The 17184-nt window shown below is 35.1% G+C and overlaps 1 protein-coding gene across 2 annotated transcripts in view; it reads right to left on the bottom strand.

Annotated features, from left to right (window-relative positions):
* Nucleotides 1-462: 462 nt before the first annotated feature.
* The window catches only part of DARS1 (aspartyl-tRNA synthetase 1), a 67411-nt gene continuing 50689 nt past the window's right edge, over nt 463-17184 (bottom strand). For both annotated transcript variants that reach the window (XM_027132090.1, XM_027132079.1), the window contains exons 11-16: nt 7888-8034; nt 6313-6355; nt 4820-4900; nt 3308-3419; nt 3046-3117; nt 463-1125 (exon numbers count right to left, since the gene is read on the bottom strand). In XM_027132090.1, coding sequence (XP_026987891.1) covers nt 1034-1125; nt 3046-3117; nt 3308-3419; nt 4820-4900; nt 6313-6355; nt 7888-8034 — 547 coding nt within the window. In that variant the 3' untranslated portion in view covers nt 463-1033. The remainder of the gene's footprint in view (nt 1126-3045; nt 3118-3307; nt 3420-4819; nt 4901-6312; nt 6356-7887; nt 8035-17184) is intronic.

Raw genomic sequence — 17184 nt, 5'->3', positions numbered from 1 at the left:
AAAAAAAAATTTTTTTTTTGCGGTATGCAGGCCCCTCACTGTTGTGGCCTCTCCCGTTGCGGAGCACAGGCTCCGGACACGCAGGCTCAGCGGCCATGGCTCACGGGCCTAGCCGCTCCGCAGCATGTGGGATCTTCCCAGACCGGGGCACGAACCCGTGTCCCCTGCATTGGCAGGCGGACTATCAACCACTGCGCCACCAGGGAAGCCCCTCTGCAGTATTTTTTAATCTATGTGAAATAAACTATTAAAGCAACCCAAGCTTTCAGCTTTAAGAACTGTATCCTTACACCCATCTGAATTTACCTCTTGATTAATACATGTTATGCATATATCAGTTTTCATTTGCTTTTAATCATTTACATAAACGGGATGTCTATTTTTTTTCTTCTCCCAAATTATAAATGCCAAGAACCAGTTATAAAATCACACTGCCATGAAGTTACACAGAAACAACTATAATTAGCTTTAAAATTTTATTGAAATTCAGGTTTAGATTATTTAACAATGTATTATATTGTATATTTTCTAACCAGTATTCTCACCTGCTTTACATTTCTGAGCACAATTTTTAAGAATTGATATTTTCTGCCTAATTTTCCATGATATGCCAATTATACATTCATTAAAATCTCAGATACTCCCCTAAAATTCTTACCTCAACGTCAGAATTTAAAAAAATAAGACCAAATATTGAAAATGTAAGACATTAATATTGTAGCCACTGCAATATAGAAAAGAAAATTTACACAATATTAACTGCTTAAAATTGCTGTTAACATTTATTGTAGTAATGCAATATATGAACCTTTAACATAACAATATGAATTTTTCATTAAAATGTTCAACCATTTCCTACTGAAGCATGTCCAAAGTTATAAAAATCTTCTCTTTTAAAGTAACCTATACTGAATTAGTCCAAAAGTAATTGTGGCACTTTGGATAAGACATTTATTTTATTGCATATTTTAAGTACCTAAGGTACAGCCTGATTAATAGCAGGTACTGGAAAGAATAAAAAGCAACAGTTTCCTTAAGGAGTAAGTCGTTTGGGGTCACGGGGAAACATTGAGGTCTGACGAACATTGTGCAAGCCCAAAAACAGCATAGTCACTCGTTCCAACCCTGGAGAAAACAAAATAATCATTAATTCATTTTCTGAAAATCTCCCAGGGTCTTACCTATTGAAAACTACCAAAATAATATCACTGATCAACAAAATGCTTTTCCTTCTTAGGAAGAAAAATGACTTCTATTATTTTGAGTTTAAAATGGAATATTTTGGGTCTGATTCAGAAACAGATGCTGTATGTGGGAAGGACTAAATGAGATATTCTTAAGCTGTATGCATTCTGTGAAATGTGAACTACAAAAATCTACGTAAATATCCAAAATTTATGATCTAAACAAACAAAAAATATTTTATAAGCCTATTATTATGTTTTCAAATGAGACCAGATTTTAATTATGTAGTCCAGGCCATCACTGTAAGACGAAAGTCATAAACTTGTTCACGGAAATTTAATTTAACAGAAGTTACCAGAAATTTATTATAATTCAATACACATGAAACATGATGGTTCCTAGCATAAAAGACTCTATAATACATTATTGTACTAAATGTTTTGAATGCAGAAGAGTCTGATTTTGACATGTGACTTAAATACTATATTACTGACAAGAATTAAGAACAAGTATCACCTGGGAAACACAGCAAAACTAGCAAATGAAACTTTTTGTGTGCAATATGATATATCTAGTTCACTGAATTGTAGCAGGCTAATACATCCCACAAAGAAGGCAAGGTCAAAGAATACTTTTATATATCAACAACTTTTAAGTTTAATACATTTAACATCTAAAGGTAATATAAATAAAAGAATTAATACTTATATTTCTATTCCTTACTCAAAAACATCTGCAGACGTAAATTTGAAACTTGTATTATAGTAACCTAACACTAATCAAAAAAAAAAAAGAAATCACCATATCCCATCTTCCACTCAAATATTAATTAACAAAAATAGGTAGTATTTTGATAACCATTCAAGTGTCTTTCTTCACAAGTACGATGAAAATTTACATAGTCAGTTACAAAAGTCTGTAAAATATCATGCAAAATGCGCATCATTCAATATTCTAAGAGAAAATAGCCATAAATTTCCCATTGATATTTAAACTATGTATATATTCAATGTAGCATTGTTTGTAATAACAAAAGGCTGGTAATACCCTATATTTCTATCAATAGGAAGCTGGTTAACAAGATTACCATGCACCCTTTCAATGGATTCTATGTAGTGATTAAAAATGAATGAAAAAGCTCAAGTATTGATAAGGAACAACTTACAAAATATAGTAAGTGAAAAATGCAAGGTATTGAATGGTTTATATAGTATACTATAATTTGTATAAAAAATGTATTTTAAAAAGTGCATGTAGCTTTGCATATTAAAGATTATCTTTGCAAAGGCAAAGAGGAAACTAGAAACAATAGTTTTCTGTAGGGAGGTGAATGTACACTCTTCTATATGCTTTGAATTTGAAATTTTTGTAAGTATATTACCTGTTTACCAAAACCCCCAAAGCAAACAATAGAAAACTTAAGAGTTTTTGATACGTACATCCAAAAGTTGAGTAAGTTAAATATTTACTCATTTTCAATCACAGAGCAGCATCTTACATATACTCTAGAAGTGGTTCTAAAAGCCAATGAAATGTTACATTTCAACAAAAACATTTAGCAGCAATCTGAACTAACCTGAGGGAGAGCTTTAATCTGGGCTAACCTGAATGAACTCATGGGTACAGAAAGAAAAGAGGATACTCAAAATCAAATTTTCATTTAGTCGTAACTCACTTAAAAAATTCTTATATTCAAATTTGTATTACACTTAGCACTTGTGAACTTATTTGTAAGCAATAACAATATACAGAATTTACTTTTTGGAGTCTAATGCTGAAGAAATTTCGTTAGAACTGAATGAACACTTTGACAAATGAAATCTGGGTTGGAAATATTGTCATAATACAAAGAAATATTACCAATGCCTCCACCAGCATGAGGAGGGGCTCCAAAGCGGAAGGAATCAATGTATGCCTTAATTTTCTCCAAATCTACAAAACAAACATAAAAAAAAAAACCCACATAATTTATCATCTTATTTAGCTTAAAAAAATTGCAAAAGCAATTACTGTACAATGAAGATTAAAACAAATGACTGTTTCTGAAAATTCTTTAAAGAGTTTTAAAATTTATTGTTTTCAGAATATACATGGCCCTCCTCAATATATTTAAGTTGTTTACCAATTCCATGATGTAAGGCTCTCTCTGTTAGCAGCTGAGGATCATGTATTCTTTGAGCTCCTGACAGTATTTCTTCTCCTCTCATGAACATATCATAAGAGTTGGACAGTTTCTGCAGGAAAAACAAATAAAAAAATACCACTCAAGTGGCTATCACCCTATCACACATATGTGGAAAAACACCCTTTGTTGCATGAAGAGCAAGTCCATTTTTTTCCTACAATTAATGATGGAACCTGCTCCAATAAACATGATTTGTTTCTCTAAAACAGGATTAAACTAGTGAGGGTTGAATAATAAGTTCTTCCTTGCCTCTATCAGATTTCATGTTCCCCTTCTCCCACACCTTCCAACAACAAATCAGAACATTATATCTTCTTTCAAGAAGTAGTGCTGATTCTTATTTCACTTTATCATCTGAAATTTTTTAAGTGTGATATGATTTTGAGATCACTTTTGGAACTTCAAATTATCAACAGGTGTTAGTCTTTTTAACTTTTAAAACGCCATTATTTTAAGGAAAGTAAATTGAACATCAATTTACCATAGCTCAAACTATTCCTTATCAGGTTTTAACTTCTTTCCTTGTCTTTCAATAAACCAATGGTTCTCAAAGTGTGATTCCTGGACTGGTAGCTTCAGTATTACCTTATCAGAAATACCAATTATCAAGCTCCACCCCAGACCAACTAATCAGAAAGTCTGGTGATGGGGCCCACCAATCTGTGGTTTAAAAGCCCTCCAAGTGGTTCTGATGCCCACTAAAGTTGGGGAACCAGTGCAGAGGAAAAACAATGAAAAGCCAAAAGACATTATTTAGATTAACTACCAGGATAGAATGTGAATTCTTAGTTCAAGGTCAATAATAAAATGATTTGGTAAAGTCTTCAAATCTATTAATAGTATTTGTTGTTCATATAGTGTTACTTCCTCATATATCTTTAAAAATGACATGAGGAACTTCCCTGGTGGCACAGTGGTTAAGAATCTGCCTGTCAATGCAGGGGACACGGGTTCGAGCCCTGGTCCGGGAATATCCCACATGCCGCAGAGCAACTAAGCCTGTGTGCCACAACTACTGAGCACCTGCACCACAACTACTGAAGCCCACACGCCTAGAGCCCGTGTTCTGCAACAAGAGAAGCCACCACAATGAGAAGCCCATGCAATGCCACAAAGAGTAACCCCTGCTCGCTGCAACTAGAGAAAAGCCTGCACACAGCAAAGAAGGCCCAACACAGCCCCCCACAAAAATAATAATAATAAATTAAAAAAAGAAACACATGAAAATTATTTTTAATACAGTTCTGTGGACTAATTTTCTAGAATATTCAAATTTCACAGTATCATTTTGACCTGACTGACAGAAACTAGTAGCAATACATATAAAAACGTGTCCATCAAAACTGTAAGTTACTAATGAAAACCATTATCCCCATTGTACAACTTGACACAGTGACAATAAAGTTTTCCCTCTTCCCCCAAACAGGTTATTTAAAATCAATTACTTACAGGATTTCTTGGGTCAGGCATGGTATAGAAAGGTCTTACAGCCAATGGATATTTATCAAGAATATAAAAATCTGTATCATACTATAAAAAGAATAAATATGATTAAAACAGATTTTTAAGAAGTTTAATTAAAGTAAAAAGAAGGCTACCATTTCAATTAACTGTCTTTTTTTATACATGTTTTGTTCTTCAAAATTACTGTAATTACACTCTATATACAGTAACTATTCTGCTTCTTTCAAGTAACACCTGTATCCTACAGTATTTTGCCATGTTATAAATTCTTCCAATATACTTAATTTTTAGGAGTTGTTGACTATTCGATTATAGTTCAAATATGTATTTTTCGTTTTCTTTTTTTGGACATGTAGTATCTTTACAATTTCTCCTCCATTGAAAATTATGCTGTGATAAACTTCTTTGATTTTCATTTTTTTGCATTGCAATTCTAGCTCATTTAGTTTTTCAGATGCATTTTATAACTATTTTTGTTATATTATCCCAAATCTCATTGGGTTTTACAAAAACTACATTAAATCTATAAATTAAAAACTGACGTCTTAAAGATGTTAAAAAAAAAAAAAAAAACTGACGTCTTTTACTATATTCATCTTAAAAAAACCTTGATTATTCCCCCCAGTAATTTAAATTTTCACTTAGATATCTAATATTTTAGATACTAATTTGGTAGTTTTCTTAGATGAAAACTACAACTGAAATAAATAACATTAACATGAAATTATGATACTTTTGTTAGAAAGAATATGTGACCTACATTTAGTTAAACAGAAACCAGTCACGTTTCAACTGTTTTGATGTTAAACATTTTTCCTAAAACTGGAGCATAGAGAGAATGTCAACAGAGCTGACAAGTTAGAAATGGCCCTACTGAAACATCATTTTAAAGGTATAAACTCAGTACTATGCAGTTTCACAAACAGGCTAGTTCCCCAGTCAGTTGAACAGTTTTGAGTGCAACCAGCAGGAGGAGCTCAAGGACTGTTTTTATTCAATTACACAATTTTCTTAATTTCTTTAAATATCACACTAAGTTTAGTTTTTCTCTTCTTTGGAATTTTAGAAAATGAGATGGGAAAGTAGCTTTCATGTAAGAGGCATAAAGGAAATTCATTCACCCTCTAGTCCCATGAATTAGCAAGGGTAGTCAGGGAAGACCATTTCTAAATAATTTAAAATCATCTTGAGGTCCTCTCTAACTAATCTGACAATCAGACCTAGACATCACTTTAGAGGTACCTCAGTACAACTTATACAAAAATCAAATACTGAGCTAATCATACCATTTGGGCAAAGCCTGTCTGAGTACTTTTTATTTTCCTAAGAATTAAAAAAAATATATTATCCCCCTTGGTTTTTATTTATTCTGGAATATTACCATTCTAGGAAGATTAGCCCCCCTTGCAACTGTTCTCTAGTTCCAGGGTATGTTTCAAATTTATAAAAAGAAATCCAGCATGTACAAGAGTCCTTACCTTTTCCTTTACCAAACGACCCAACAGTTTTTCATTTGGTGTACTGAAAAAGAAACAGGAAATCAGATGTTTGAAGATCAAACAGCAACTTAAAAGAGTTTTAAGTTAATAAGGAACCCCTTCTATTTGAAGTTCTCAAAGGATAAAAAATTTAGCCAAAATACATAGTTGTCTATTCTGCTCCTTTTTAAAAAGGCAACTACTACTGGAAACCAGTTATGAGTGCACCTGGTACAGTTAGTAGGTGCTGCTCAATAATATTTAAACAAATAGAATTTAGCAATTCACTGATTCACAAATAGCATGGATGAAGTAGTTTCCTACAATTACAGATAATGAAAGTTTACCATACCAACATAGGCTTCTCTTGCCATTAAATGGTTCTACTTCAAAATGGTCTCTCCTTTTTTACTCTTTATCAAACATTTACAAAACAAAAATCAGTATTTCCAAGTAAAATGTAACAACGTATATATATAAACCAATTACATTTCTATAGCCAGGACTTTGCTACTTTAAGTTCTATCCTATTTAAGAAAAATTTCCAAAATACTTACAAAAATATTATCCAACTTAAAGTAATTATAGGATTTATGGTTTTCCTTAAAATGTCATCTAGCAATGTACAGGATGATTAAAACAATATATATACATATGTGTACACACAAACACATATATATTTGTTAAACAAATAAAGGTAAATGAAGGGTTTTGGGTGAAATATGTTTTTAAAAAAACCCTCCCTTCCTGTATTGATATGAATTATTGTGTTGGCTTATATATTTTAACTTAAGAACCCTTGAATAAAACATAAGTAGACAGAAATCTCTAATCTTTATTAAACTATATAATTAATTTCAAAATTATAAATTGTTTGATCTGAATTTAGATAATACAATACAGTTATATCAAAGATCAGGGACTTGTATAACTTTTAGAGATCTTTAAAAGTTTCATACCCTAATCCTGTATGGGGACAGATTTAGGCTGTTGTCTATACCTTCTAACACCACTGATTTAGAAAGAGAGTTCACATATTAGATGATAAAATCACAGGCAAAAGGCCCTATATTTTCTTTAAAGCATTACAAATATGAAGCAGGGGGAAAAATGCACAAAAATGGTGTTTATAAACAAAAATACTGAAGCTTAGGCAAACCACATTAAACATAACTTTTTTTTTTTTTTTTTTTTTTTTTTTTTGCTGTACGCGGGCCTCTCACTGTTGTGGCCTCTCCCATTGCGGAGCACAGGCTGCGGACGCGCAGGCTCAGTGGCCATGGGTCACGGGCCCAGCTGCTCCGCGGCATGTGGGATCTTCCCAGACCAGGGCACGAACCCGTGTCCCCTGCATCGGCAGGTGGACTCTCAACCACTACGCCACCAGGGAAGCCCTAAACATAACATTTTATTTCAGATCACACATTGAACAAAACAAGCATGATACTATATATCAAAATTAATAAAACTGAAGTTTATCAACTGGGTGAAAAAACCATCATTCATCAATATATTTATTCTTTTGTATCTTAAATCTAATTACTAAAGTTTTAAAAATCACAAAGACAAACAAACCTTAGATCTTCTTCATCTCCCATTTCAATTCCAGCTTCCCTAAGCATAGCTAATGCTTCACAATACTCCAGTCTTAAAGTTGGCTCCAAAAATTTGAATGGCTCACATGGGAACTGTTTATTCACCGTCTGAATTTCAGTTTGAAACCTATTTGTACAATGATTAAGAGTTAATAAAAATGTGTGAAATAAATGTTTTCCCCACATGAGGTCACTGTGGCAATACATAAATGTAAAAAAATTTTTTAACCAATACTGGTGAAATAAGGAACATACAGCTTTTTTTCTTCCATACACTCAATACACATTTTTTTCTTAAAGAAGCAACATTTTTAACATTTCATTGGAGTTATTATATGTGCAGTGATAAGGAAAGGACAACTTGAACAGGTTCTGGGGTAGAAACATGCCCTTTCCAGCTGAACCTGCTCATTGCCACAGATCTCCTAGCTGTCCCGGGAGCCTGTAGTCAAGCGGGCAGGTGACATGGACCCAAGAGCCTATATACTATTAGTTCCACGGTTCCACTGATAACAATTTTGAATTCAGAGACAACTCAAAAGGAAATGCTTTTAGAGCAAAGCTCTTTCATGTAAAATCAGCCTCAGTATAGAAATTGCCTCAGGGACTTTTAGGCTCTTCAGTAGTAGAAACAGCAGCTAAGAAAAAATATCTGATAGGTATTGAATATCTGTTCATGTCACATAAAATCATGCTTTGAAACAGTGTATGTACCAGAAAAAAACTTATCAAGAAATTAAGTTAAATAAGGAAATTTAAATACTTAAAAAATATTTAGCACCATTTCTCAATCTCATTTGTCATCACAGTGGCATTAAAGGATAAAAAACTTTTATAATTCATATCAGCTCACATTGTTAGAAACATAAAATACCCATTTTATGAGGAATTAAAAAATCTGACTTTTTAATACTTTAATAACACTTGTTATCATCAAGGAAGACCAAATTAATGAACACTTATCTTCCCCCATTCCCACTATACCATAAGTTTGTTTAGGAGAGTGCCTATTTCTTTCTCATTTTAATAATCACTATAGTATGTTTATTGTCTACCTTCTAAACAAGAGGCACAAGACAAATGTTCACTGCACTAAACTGCTGCTGTGGAAGATGCTAAGATTGAAAAGGTATATTTTTACTAAAGTATTTATGGATGAAATGATAGCTGAGGTTTGCTTCAAAATAAGAGGGCAGGGGGGAAATGGGTATAACGAAATTGGCCATGGACTGACAATGGTTGAATTGGGTGATGAGTATATGGGGTTTCATTAGGCTAGTCTATCTACTTTTGTAAGAGATCTAGAATTTTCCATGATTAACAGAATTGAAAAAAGTATGTTTACATTCTATGAAAACAGTAGAAATAAAAACACTACTACTTCCTGATTAGTCTTAAAGTTTTAATGGAAGTAATAAACTTTAGCCATTGATTTATTCAAATCTTGATATAAGTAGGGTTAAGATGTCCCCAATAATTAATTTTTAAATTGCTTTGCTTTGGATATTAACCCCTATTCATGTTAATCAATGGTAATACAAAAATATGAATATCAATATTTTAACACATTATTGACCGGAGATGTATTAATACGTCTTTTGTTACCCATATGTCATTGACCAGAGACGTATCAATATGTTTTTAGAGAGTGATACAATTAACATCACCGTGAGAAGTTGTTAGAGCTTAAAATTGATCAAGGACAGCTTATGATTGTCATTATCATTCACATTTTGCTCCATTAGGTTTTTGTTCCAACCTTGTGTATATTATAAATGCAAGTTTATTACCATAAAATTTTCAAAAATGATACATCACAAAATTTTGAGTGAAGAAGAATTTTTCAGTGAATTTTATGCAGATACTTTTTCTGACTATCCGAGCGACATATATACTAGTGTCTCAGAAGACGACAGTTCTTCAGAATGTAGTTCTGATTTAGACGTGAATATCAGACCAACAAAAAGACAAAAAACCTTAGTGATTGATCCTAGTAAGGAAAATGAAAATGAAACTCAAGGTGCTAGAGAATGCTCCTTTGCTTCTACAGAAGAGTGGATTGAAGACAACATTTCATGAAAATTGTAACATTTTACAGATGTGTTAGATGTAACTATTAATGTAACAACACACAAAGTGTTAATGAAATAACAGAATTAATTTTTGGTAACTTTTTCAAGCTGGTTGCTTCTCAAACAAACTTGTATCGTACACAGAATGAAAAATCATATAAAAAGTATGATAAGGCTTTAAAATGGACACATGTAACCAATAGTGACATGATGAAGTTTCTTGGATTAATAATTTTGATGGGACAAATAAGAAAGTCACACTGGAAAGAATATTGGTCGACTGATCCCTTACTTGAAACACCTATCTTTCCAAAGATTATGACAAGAAGAAGGTTCGAACAAATAATGACATTTCTTCACTTTAACAGTAACTCAGAAAGTCTACTTCCTGCAGACAGAATTTCAAAAGTTAAAACTTTTTTGGATCATTTTCTACCAAAATTTCAATTGATCTATATACCCAAACAAGAGCTATCACTTGAGGAGGCAATGATAAAGTGGATAGGATGACTCAGATTCAAAACCTATAATCACGGAAAACTTACAAAATATGGAACTTTGGTCAGGATGGTTAGCAAAAGTGAAACTGGATATATATGCAACCTTGCGATTTACATGGGTGAAGGAAAGAAACTGCAAGAAACTATTATCGGTCCTACAATCACCTTGGTTCATGGCACCATGTTTACCAAGACAATTATTAAAACAGTGTGTCCACATCTGAAATATTGTTGAAAAATAAAACCAGAGTTTGTGGGATTGTAAGAGAGAATCGTGGTCTACCACACCAATTAAAGGAGAAATCTAAAAATCCACAGGGGGAGAAATGACATTCTTACGGACGGGAGAAGTGATTCTTCTTACGGAAAGACAAGAGGCTAGTCCACACAGTGACAACTATTCATGATGCCTACACAGCATCTACAGGAAAGGAAGACAGGAGGACTGGCCATTAGATAACTAAGCCCACCTGAATATTAGAGTATAATAAATATATTAAAGGAGTTGATCAATCTGGTCAGTATCTGGCAAACTTCAATATCCTCTGGAAAACTCAAAAATGGTATAAGAAAGTGGGTTTCTATTTGAGTAATTGTGGTTTATTCAATGCATTTAAAATTAACTGTAGCATTAATGCACAGAATAAAATGACTTACAAGCAATTTTTGCTAGCAGTAGCTAGAGAATGGGTAAGTGACCATTCTGGTGAATATAGTGGCAGTCCTGTACCTGGTCTTTCTGTGGCATTTCTAAAAGAGCCCCCCACAAAAATCCACCTTGTTGACTATCAGGTAAAAGCACATATTCTAGAGGAAATAATACCCACAGGACTAAAAAAAAAAATGCCGCCAGAAAGTGTAGAGACTGCTCTTCCAGGGGAAAGTGCAGTGAAACACAGTACATTTGTAATACATGTTCTGTTCCCCTGCACAGAGTTGACTGCTATACTGCCTATCACACTCTAATGAAATATTAGAATGCTTTAGTAAGACATGTACAAAGTTTCAAATAAATACATTAAGTGCAGGGCTTCCCTGGTGGTAGAGTGGTTAAGAATCTGCCTACCAATGCAGGGGACACGGGTTTGAACCCTGGTCCGGGAAGATCCCACACGCTGTGGAGCAACTAAGCCCGTGTGCCACAACTACTGAGCCTGCAAGCCACAGCTACTGAAGCCCGCACGCCTAGAGCCTATGTTCCGCAACAAGAGAAGCCACTGCAGTGAGAAGCCTGTGCACCACAACGAGGAGTAGCCCCTGCTTGCTGCAACTAGAGGAAGCCCGCGTGCAGCAACAAAGATCCAACTCAGCCAAAAATAAACAAATAAATAAATAAATTTATTAAAAAAATACATTAAGTGCAAAAAAAGTTGATATTTACTCAAACGTGGGTGTTTCAATATTCACTTACATAACAAATCGCTGGCCACAGGCGTTCGTTTCTGCAAAAATCCGAGTCAATGATGTGTTAAAATACATTTGTATATTCTTCTGTGAGAGATAAGTACTAATGATAAACAGGAGAGGGATAGGACAAAAGCCAGATAACCCAGTTTACAACTGACATAGAAACTTAAAATTCCTAAATGCTATATAGAAGACAGAAAGAAGACTTTTATTTCCAAGTTGCCATGTTAAGTCTACTGAGAAAGCCCAGTGATAATGGTGTCTGAATCTCTAATTTGTAAGTAGAGATTTGATTTTAATCCCAAGGGCCCAATTCATGCTTGGTCTGTTGTTACAAAAACCAAAGTGGAAATTTCATATTCCAATATTAAGTAGCGAAGATGTCAATACCTAAAATAAATGAGTTTCACAAACCTCCTTGAATTATAAATGTAAAAAGAAAATGAGAAAAGCTCTATTCCTTCATTATAGTTTCAAAAGATGTTTTGTTTTATAGGGAAACATCTGTTGTTCTGTTGACTATCTGAATGAAAAGTTGCTTAAAATAAACTCTATTGAAATGTTTCAGAGAACAAAGGTTAAAAGAAAAGGCTGGGAGGACTGGCCAAGATCGTAGAGTAGGAAGACCTTGAATTCACCTCCTCCCATGGGCACACCAAAATAACTATTTACAGAGTGACTATTGATGAGAACAACCAGAAGACTAGCAGAAGAGATCTTCTACAACCAAAGATATAAAGAAGGAACCACAAAGAGATGGGTAGGAAGGGCAGAGATGTGGCATAGTCCACAACCATACTCCCAATGTAGGCAACCAACAAATAGGAGGATAATCACAACTGCAGAAATTCCCCCCAAGGAGTGAGAGGTCTGAGTCCTATATCGGGCTCCCCAGGCTGGGGATCCTGCACCAGGAAGACAAGCCCGCTAGAATGTCTGGCTTTGAAGGCTTGCATTTGGGAGAACTGAAGCCCCCATGGGAAACAGAAAATCCACTTAAAGGGTGCATGTAAAATCTCACATGCTCTGAGACCTGGGGCAGAAGTGGTAATATGAAAGGAGACAGGGTCAGACCCACTTGCTGATCTTGGAGAGCCTCCTAAACAAGCAGAAGGCAACTGGGACTCACCCTGGGGACACAGATGTTAGCAGCAGCCTTTTTTGGGAGCTCATTCTATCGTGAGGACACTGGTGCTGGCAAGCGCCATTTTGGAATCCTCCCTCTAGCCTGTTAGCGCATGGACCAGGCCCGGCCACCAGCCAGTCAGCACTAGTCCTGGGAAGCCCCAGGCCAAGCAGCCAACCACACAAGGATAAAGCCCCATCTACCAGCAGGCCAGTAGTAGCTGTAGACCCCTTTCCTCCCAAGCCCCCAGCCACCCTAGGATCTGGCCCTGCCCACAAGAGGGCCCAGGATTGGGCCCTGCCAAATAGTGGGCCAGCACCAGTCCTGGGACCTGTGCTGCCCACCAGTAACCAGCAGGCTCTGCACTAGGTAGCGCTTGGCAACCAACTGGGCTGGGGGCCAGCCAAGCCTACCAGCATGCCCACAGAAGTCAGCCCTGCCATAACAGAAGGGCCTACACAGCTCATACCGCAGGCACCCCCTAGAGCATATCGCTCTGGTGAACAGGGGTGAGTGTGTTGCTGGGCCCTATACGATGTCTCCTACATAGGGCCACTTCTCCAAGATCAGGAAACATAATCGACCTACCTAATACATAGAAATAAAAACAGAGAATCAGGCAAAATAAGGTGACACTGGAATATTTTCAAAACAAAGGAACAAGATAAAACCCCAGAAGAAGAGCTAAGTGAAGTGGAGATAAGCAATTTACCCAATAAAGAGTTCAAGGTAGGGAATTCCCTGGTGGTGGTCCAATGGTTAGGACTTGGTGCTTTGACTGCGGGGGCCTGGGTTCAATCCCTGGTTGGGGAGCTAAGATCTCATAAGCCATGCAGCGTGACAAAAAAAAAAAAAAAAAATCAAGGTAATGGTCATAAAGATGCTCAATTCACTTGAGAGAAGAATGGATAAACACAATGAGAAGTTTAACAGTTATTAAATATAAAGAAGAACCAAACAGAGATGAAGAATATAGTAACAAATAAATACACTAGAAGGAATCAACAGTAGATTAGTTGATACAGAGGAACAATTTAGTGAACTGGAAGACAAAGTAGTCTAAACCACTCAAGTTGAACAGAAAAAAAGAAAGAATTAAAAAAAAATGAGGACAGTTTAAGTGACCTCTGGGACAACATCAAGCAGACTAACATTCACATTATAGGGGTCCCAGAAGGAGAAAAAAGTGGCAGAGAATGCATTTGAAGACACAATAGCAGAAAACTTCCGTAACCTTGGAAAGGAAACAGATATCCAGGTCCACGAAGTACAGAGAGTCCCAAATAAGATCAACCCAAAGAGGTCCACACCAAGTCACAGTGTAATTAGGCAAAAATTAAAGATAGAGAATATTAAAAGCATCAAGGGAAAAGTAACTAGATACATACAAAGGCACTCCTATAAAACTGTCAGCTGACTTTTCAGCAGAAACTTTGTAGGCCAGAAGGGAATGGAACCATATATTTAAAGTAATTGAAGTTAATAAACCTACAATCAAGAATACTCTATCTGGCAAGGGAGGCTATCATTCAAATTTAAAGGAAAGATAAAGTGTTTTACAGACAAGCAAAAGCTAAGAGTTCAGCACCACGAAACTGGCTTTGTAAGAAATGTTAAAGGGACTTCTCAAATGGGGAAAGAAAGGCCACAACTAGGGAATTCTCTGGCGGTCCAATGGTTAAGACTCCACACTTCCACTGTGGGGGCCCGGGTTCAATCCCTGGTCACGGAAGTAAGGTACTGCAAGCTGCGCAGAGCAGCCAAAAACAAACAATCAAAAGGCCACAACTAGAAATAGGAAAATTACAAAGAAAAATTCTCATTGGTAAAGGCAAATATATGGTAGAGGTAGTAGATCAACCACATATAAGGCTAGCAGGAAGGTTAAAAGACAAAAGTAGTAAAATCATCTATATCCACAATAAGTAGTTAAGAAATACACAAAATAAAAAGACATAAAATATGTCAAAAACATTAAATGTGGGGGAGGAGAGTAAAAACACAGGGTTGTTGAAATGCATTTGAACTTGAGAGATCATCAACTTAAAATAATAATGTATGTACACAGGTTGCTATATATAAACCTCATGGTAACCATAAGCCAAAAATCCATAACAGATACACACACACAAAAGAGAAAGGAATTCATATTAACACTAAAGATAGTCATCAAATCACAGGGAAGAAGAAAGCAAAAAGAAGAAAGAACAAAATAGAAATACAAAAACAACCCGAAAGCAAGTCACAAAAAGGCAGTAAGAACATACCTATCAATAATTACTTTGAATGTAAATGGACTAAATGCTCCAATCGAAAGACACAGAGTGGCTGAGTGGATAAAAAAACAAGACCCACAAATATGCTGCTTCCAAGACTCACTTCACATCTAAAGATACACTCAGACTGAAAGTGAGGGGATGGAAAAAAGTATTCCATGCAAATGGAAATGAGAAGAATATTACATAATGATAAAGGGATCAATCCAACAAGAAGATCTAACAATTATAAATATATATGCATCCAACATAGGAGCACCTAAATACATAAAGCAAGTATTAACAAACATGAGGGAGAAATTGACAATAACACAAAACAGTAGGGGACTTTAACACCCCACTTACATCACTAGACAGATCACCCAGACAGAAAATCAGTAAGGAAACACTGGCTTTAAAATGACACATTAGACCAAATGGACTTGATAACAGATGTATATATATATAGAACATTCCATCCAAAAGTAGCAGAATGCACATTATTTTCAAGTACACATGGAACATTCTCCAGGATAGATCACATGGTAGGCCACAAAACAAGTCTCAGTAAATTTAAGATTAAATTCCTATCAAGCATTTTTTCCGATCACATGCAATGAGACTAGAAATCAACTACAAGAAAAAAACCTGCAAAACCCACTAATACATAGAGGCTAAACAATATGGTTCTCAACAACCAATGGGTTACAGAAGATATGAAGGAGGAAATAAAGAAATACCTGGAGACAAATGAAAATGAAAACACATCAATCCAAAATCTACAGAATGCAGCCAAAGTAGTTCTAAGAGGGAAGTTTATAGCGATACAAGCCTACCTCAGGAAATAAGAAAAATCTCAAACAAGCTAAACTTACACATGAAGAAATTAGAAACAAGCAAAACCCAAGGTTACTATATGGAAAAAAGTAATAATGATCAGAGTGAAAAACAAATGAATTAGAGACTTAAAAAAAAAAGGAAAGATCAATGAAATTAAGAGACGGTTCTTTGAAAAGATAAAATTGCTAAAACTTTAGCCAGACTCATCAAGAAAAAAAGAGAACCCAAATCAATATCATCAGAAATGAAAAAGAAGTTACAATCGACACCACAGAAATACAAAGGATCGTAAGAGATTACTATGAATAGCTATATGCCAATAAAATGAACAACCTAGAAGAAATGGACAAACTCCTAGAGATCCTATAAAATCTCCTATAAAATCTCCCAAGACTGAATCAGGAAGAAACATAAAACATGAATGGACCAACTGACTATGATGATATTGAATCAGTAATAAAAAAAACTCCCAACAAACAAAAGTCCAAGACCAGATGGCTTCACAGGTGAATTCTATCAAACATTTAAAGAAGAATTAACACATATATTTCTCAACCTATTCATAAAAAATTCCAGAGGAAGAAACACTTCCGAACTCATTATATAAGACAAGCATCACACTGACACCAAAACCAGACAAAAAAAGAAAATCATACGCCCATATCCCTGATAAACATAGATGCAAAAATCCTTAAAAACTAGCAAACTGAAGCCAACAATACATGAAAAGGATCATACATCACGATCAAGTGGGATTTATCCCAGGAATGCAAAGATGGTTCAACATCCACAAATCAATCAATGTGATACACCACACCAACAAATTGAGGAATAAAAATCATATTATCATCTCAACAGATACAGAAAACCTTCTGACAAAATTCAATATCCATTTATGATAAAAACTCTCAACAAAGTGTGTACAGAGGGAACATACCTCAACATAAGGCCATAATGACAAGCCCAAAGCTAATATCATATTCAATGGTGAAAAGCTAAAAGTATTTTCTCCAAGATCAGGAACAAGATAAAGGTGCCCACTCTCGCCACTTTAATTCAACACAGAATTGGAAGTCC

Source organism: Aethalodelphis obliquidens, unplaced genomic scaffold, assembly GCF_003676395.1.
Source record: "Aethalodelphis obliquidens isolate GAN/ISIS:26980383/991018 unplaced genomic scaffold, ASM367639v1 scaffold2, whole genome shotgun sequence".
NCBI lineage: Eukaryota > Metazoa > Chordata > Mammalia > Artiodactyla > Delphinidae > Aethalodelphis > Aethalodelphis obliquidens.
Note: the sequence above shows the minus strand (reverse complement) of the source record. Positions and strands in the feature narration are given on the sequence as shown.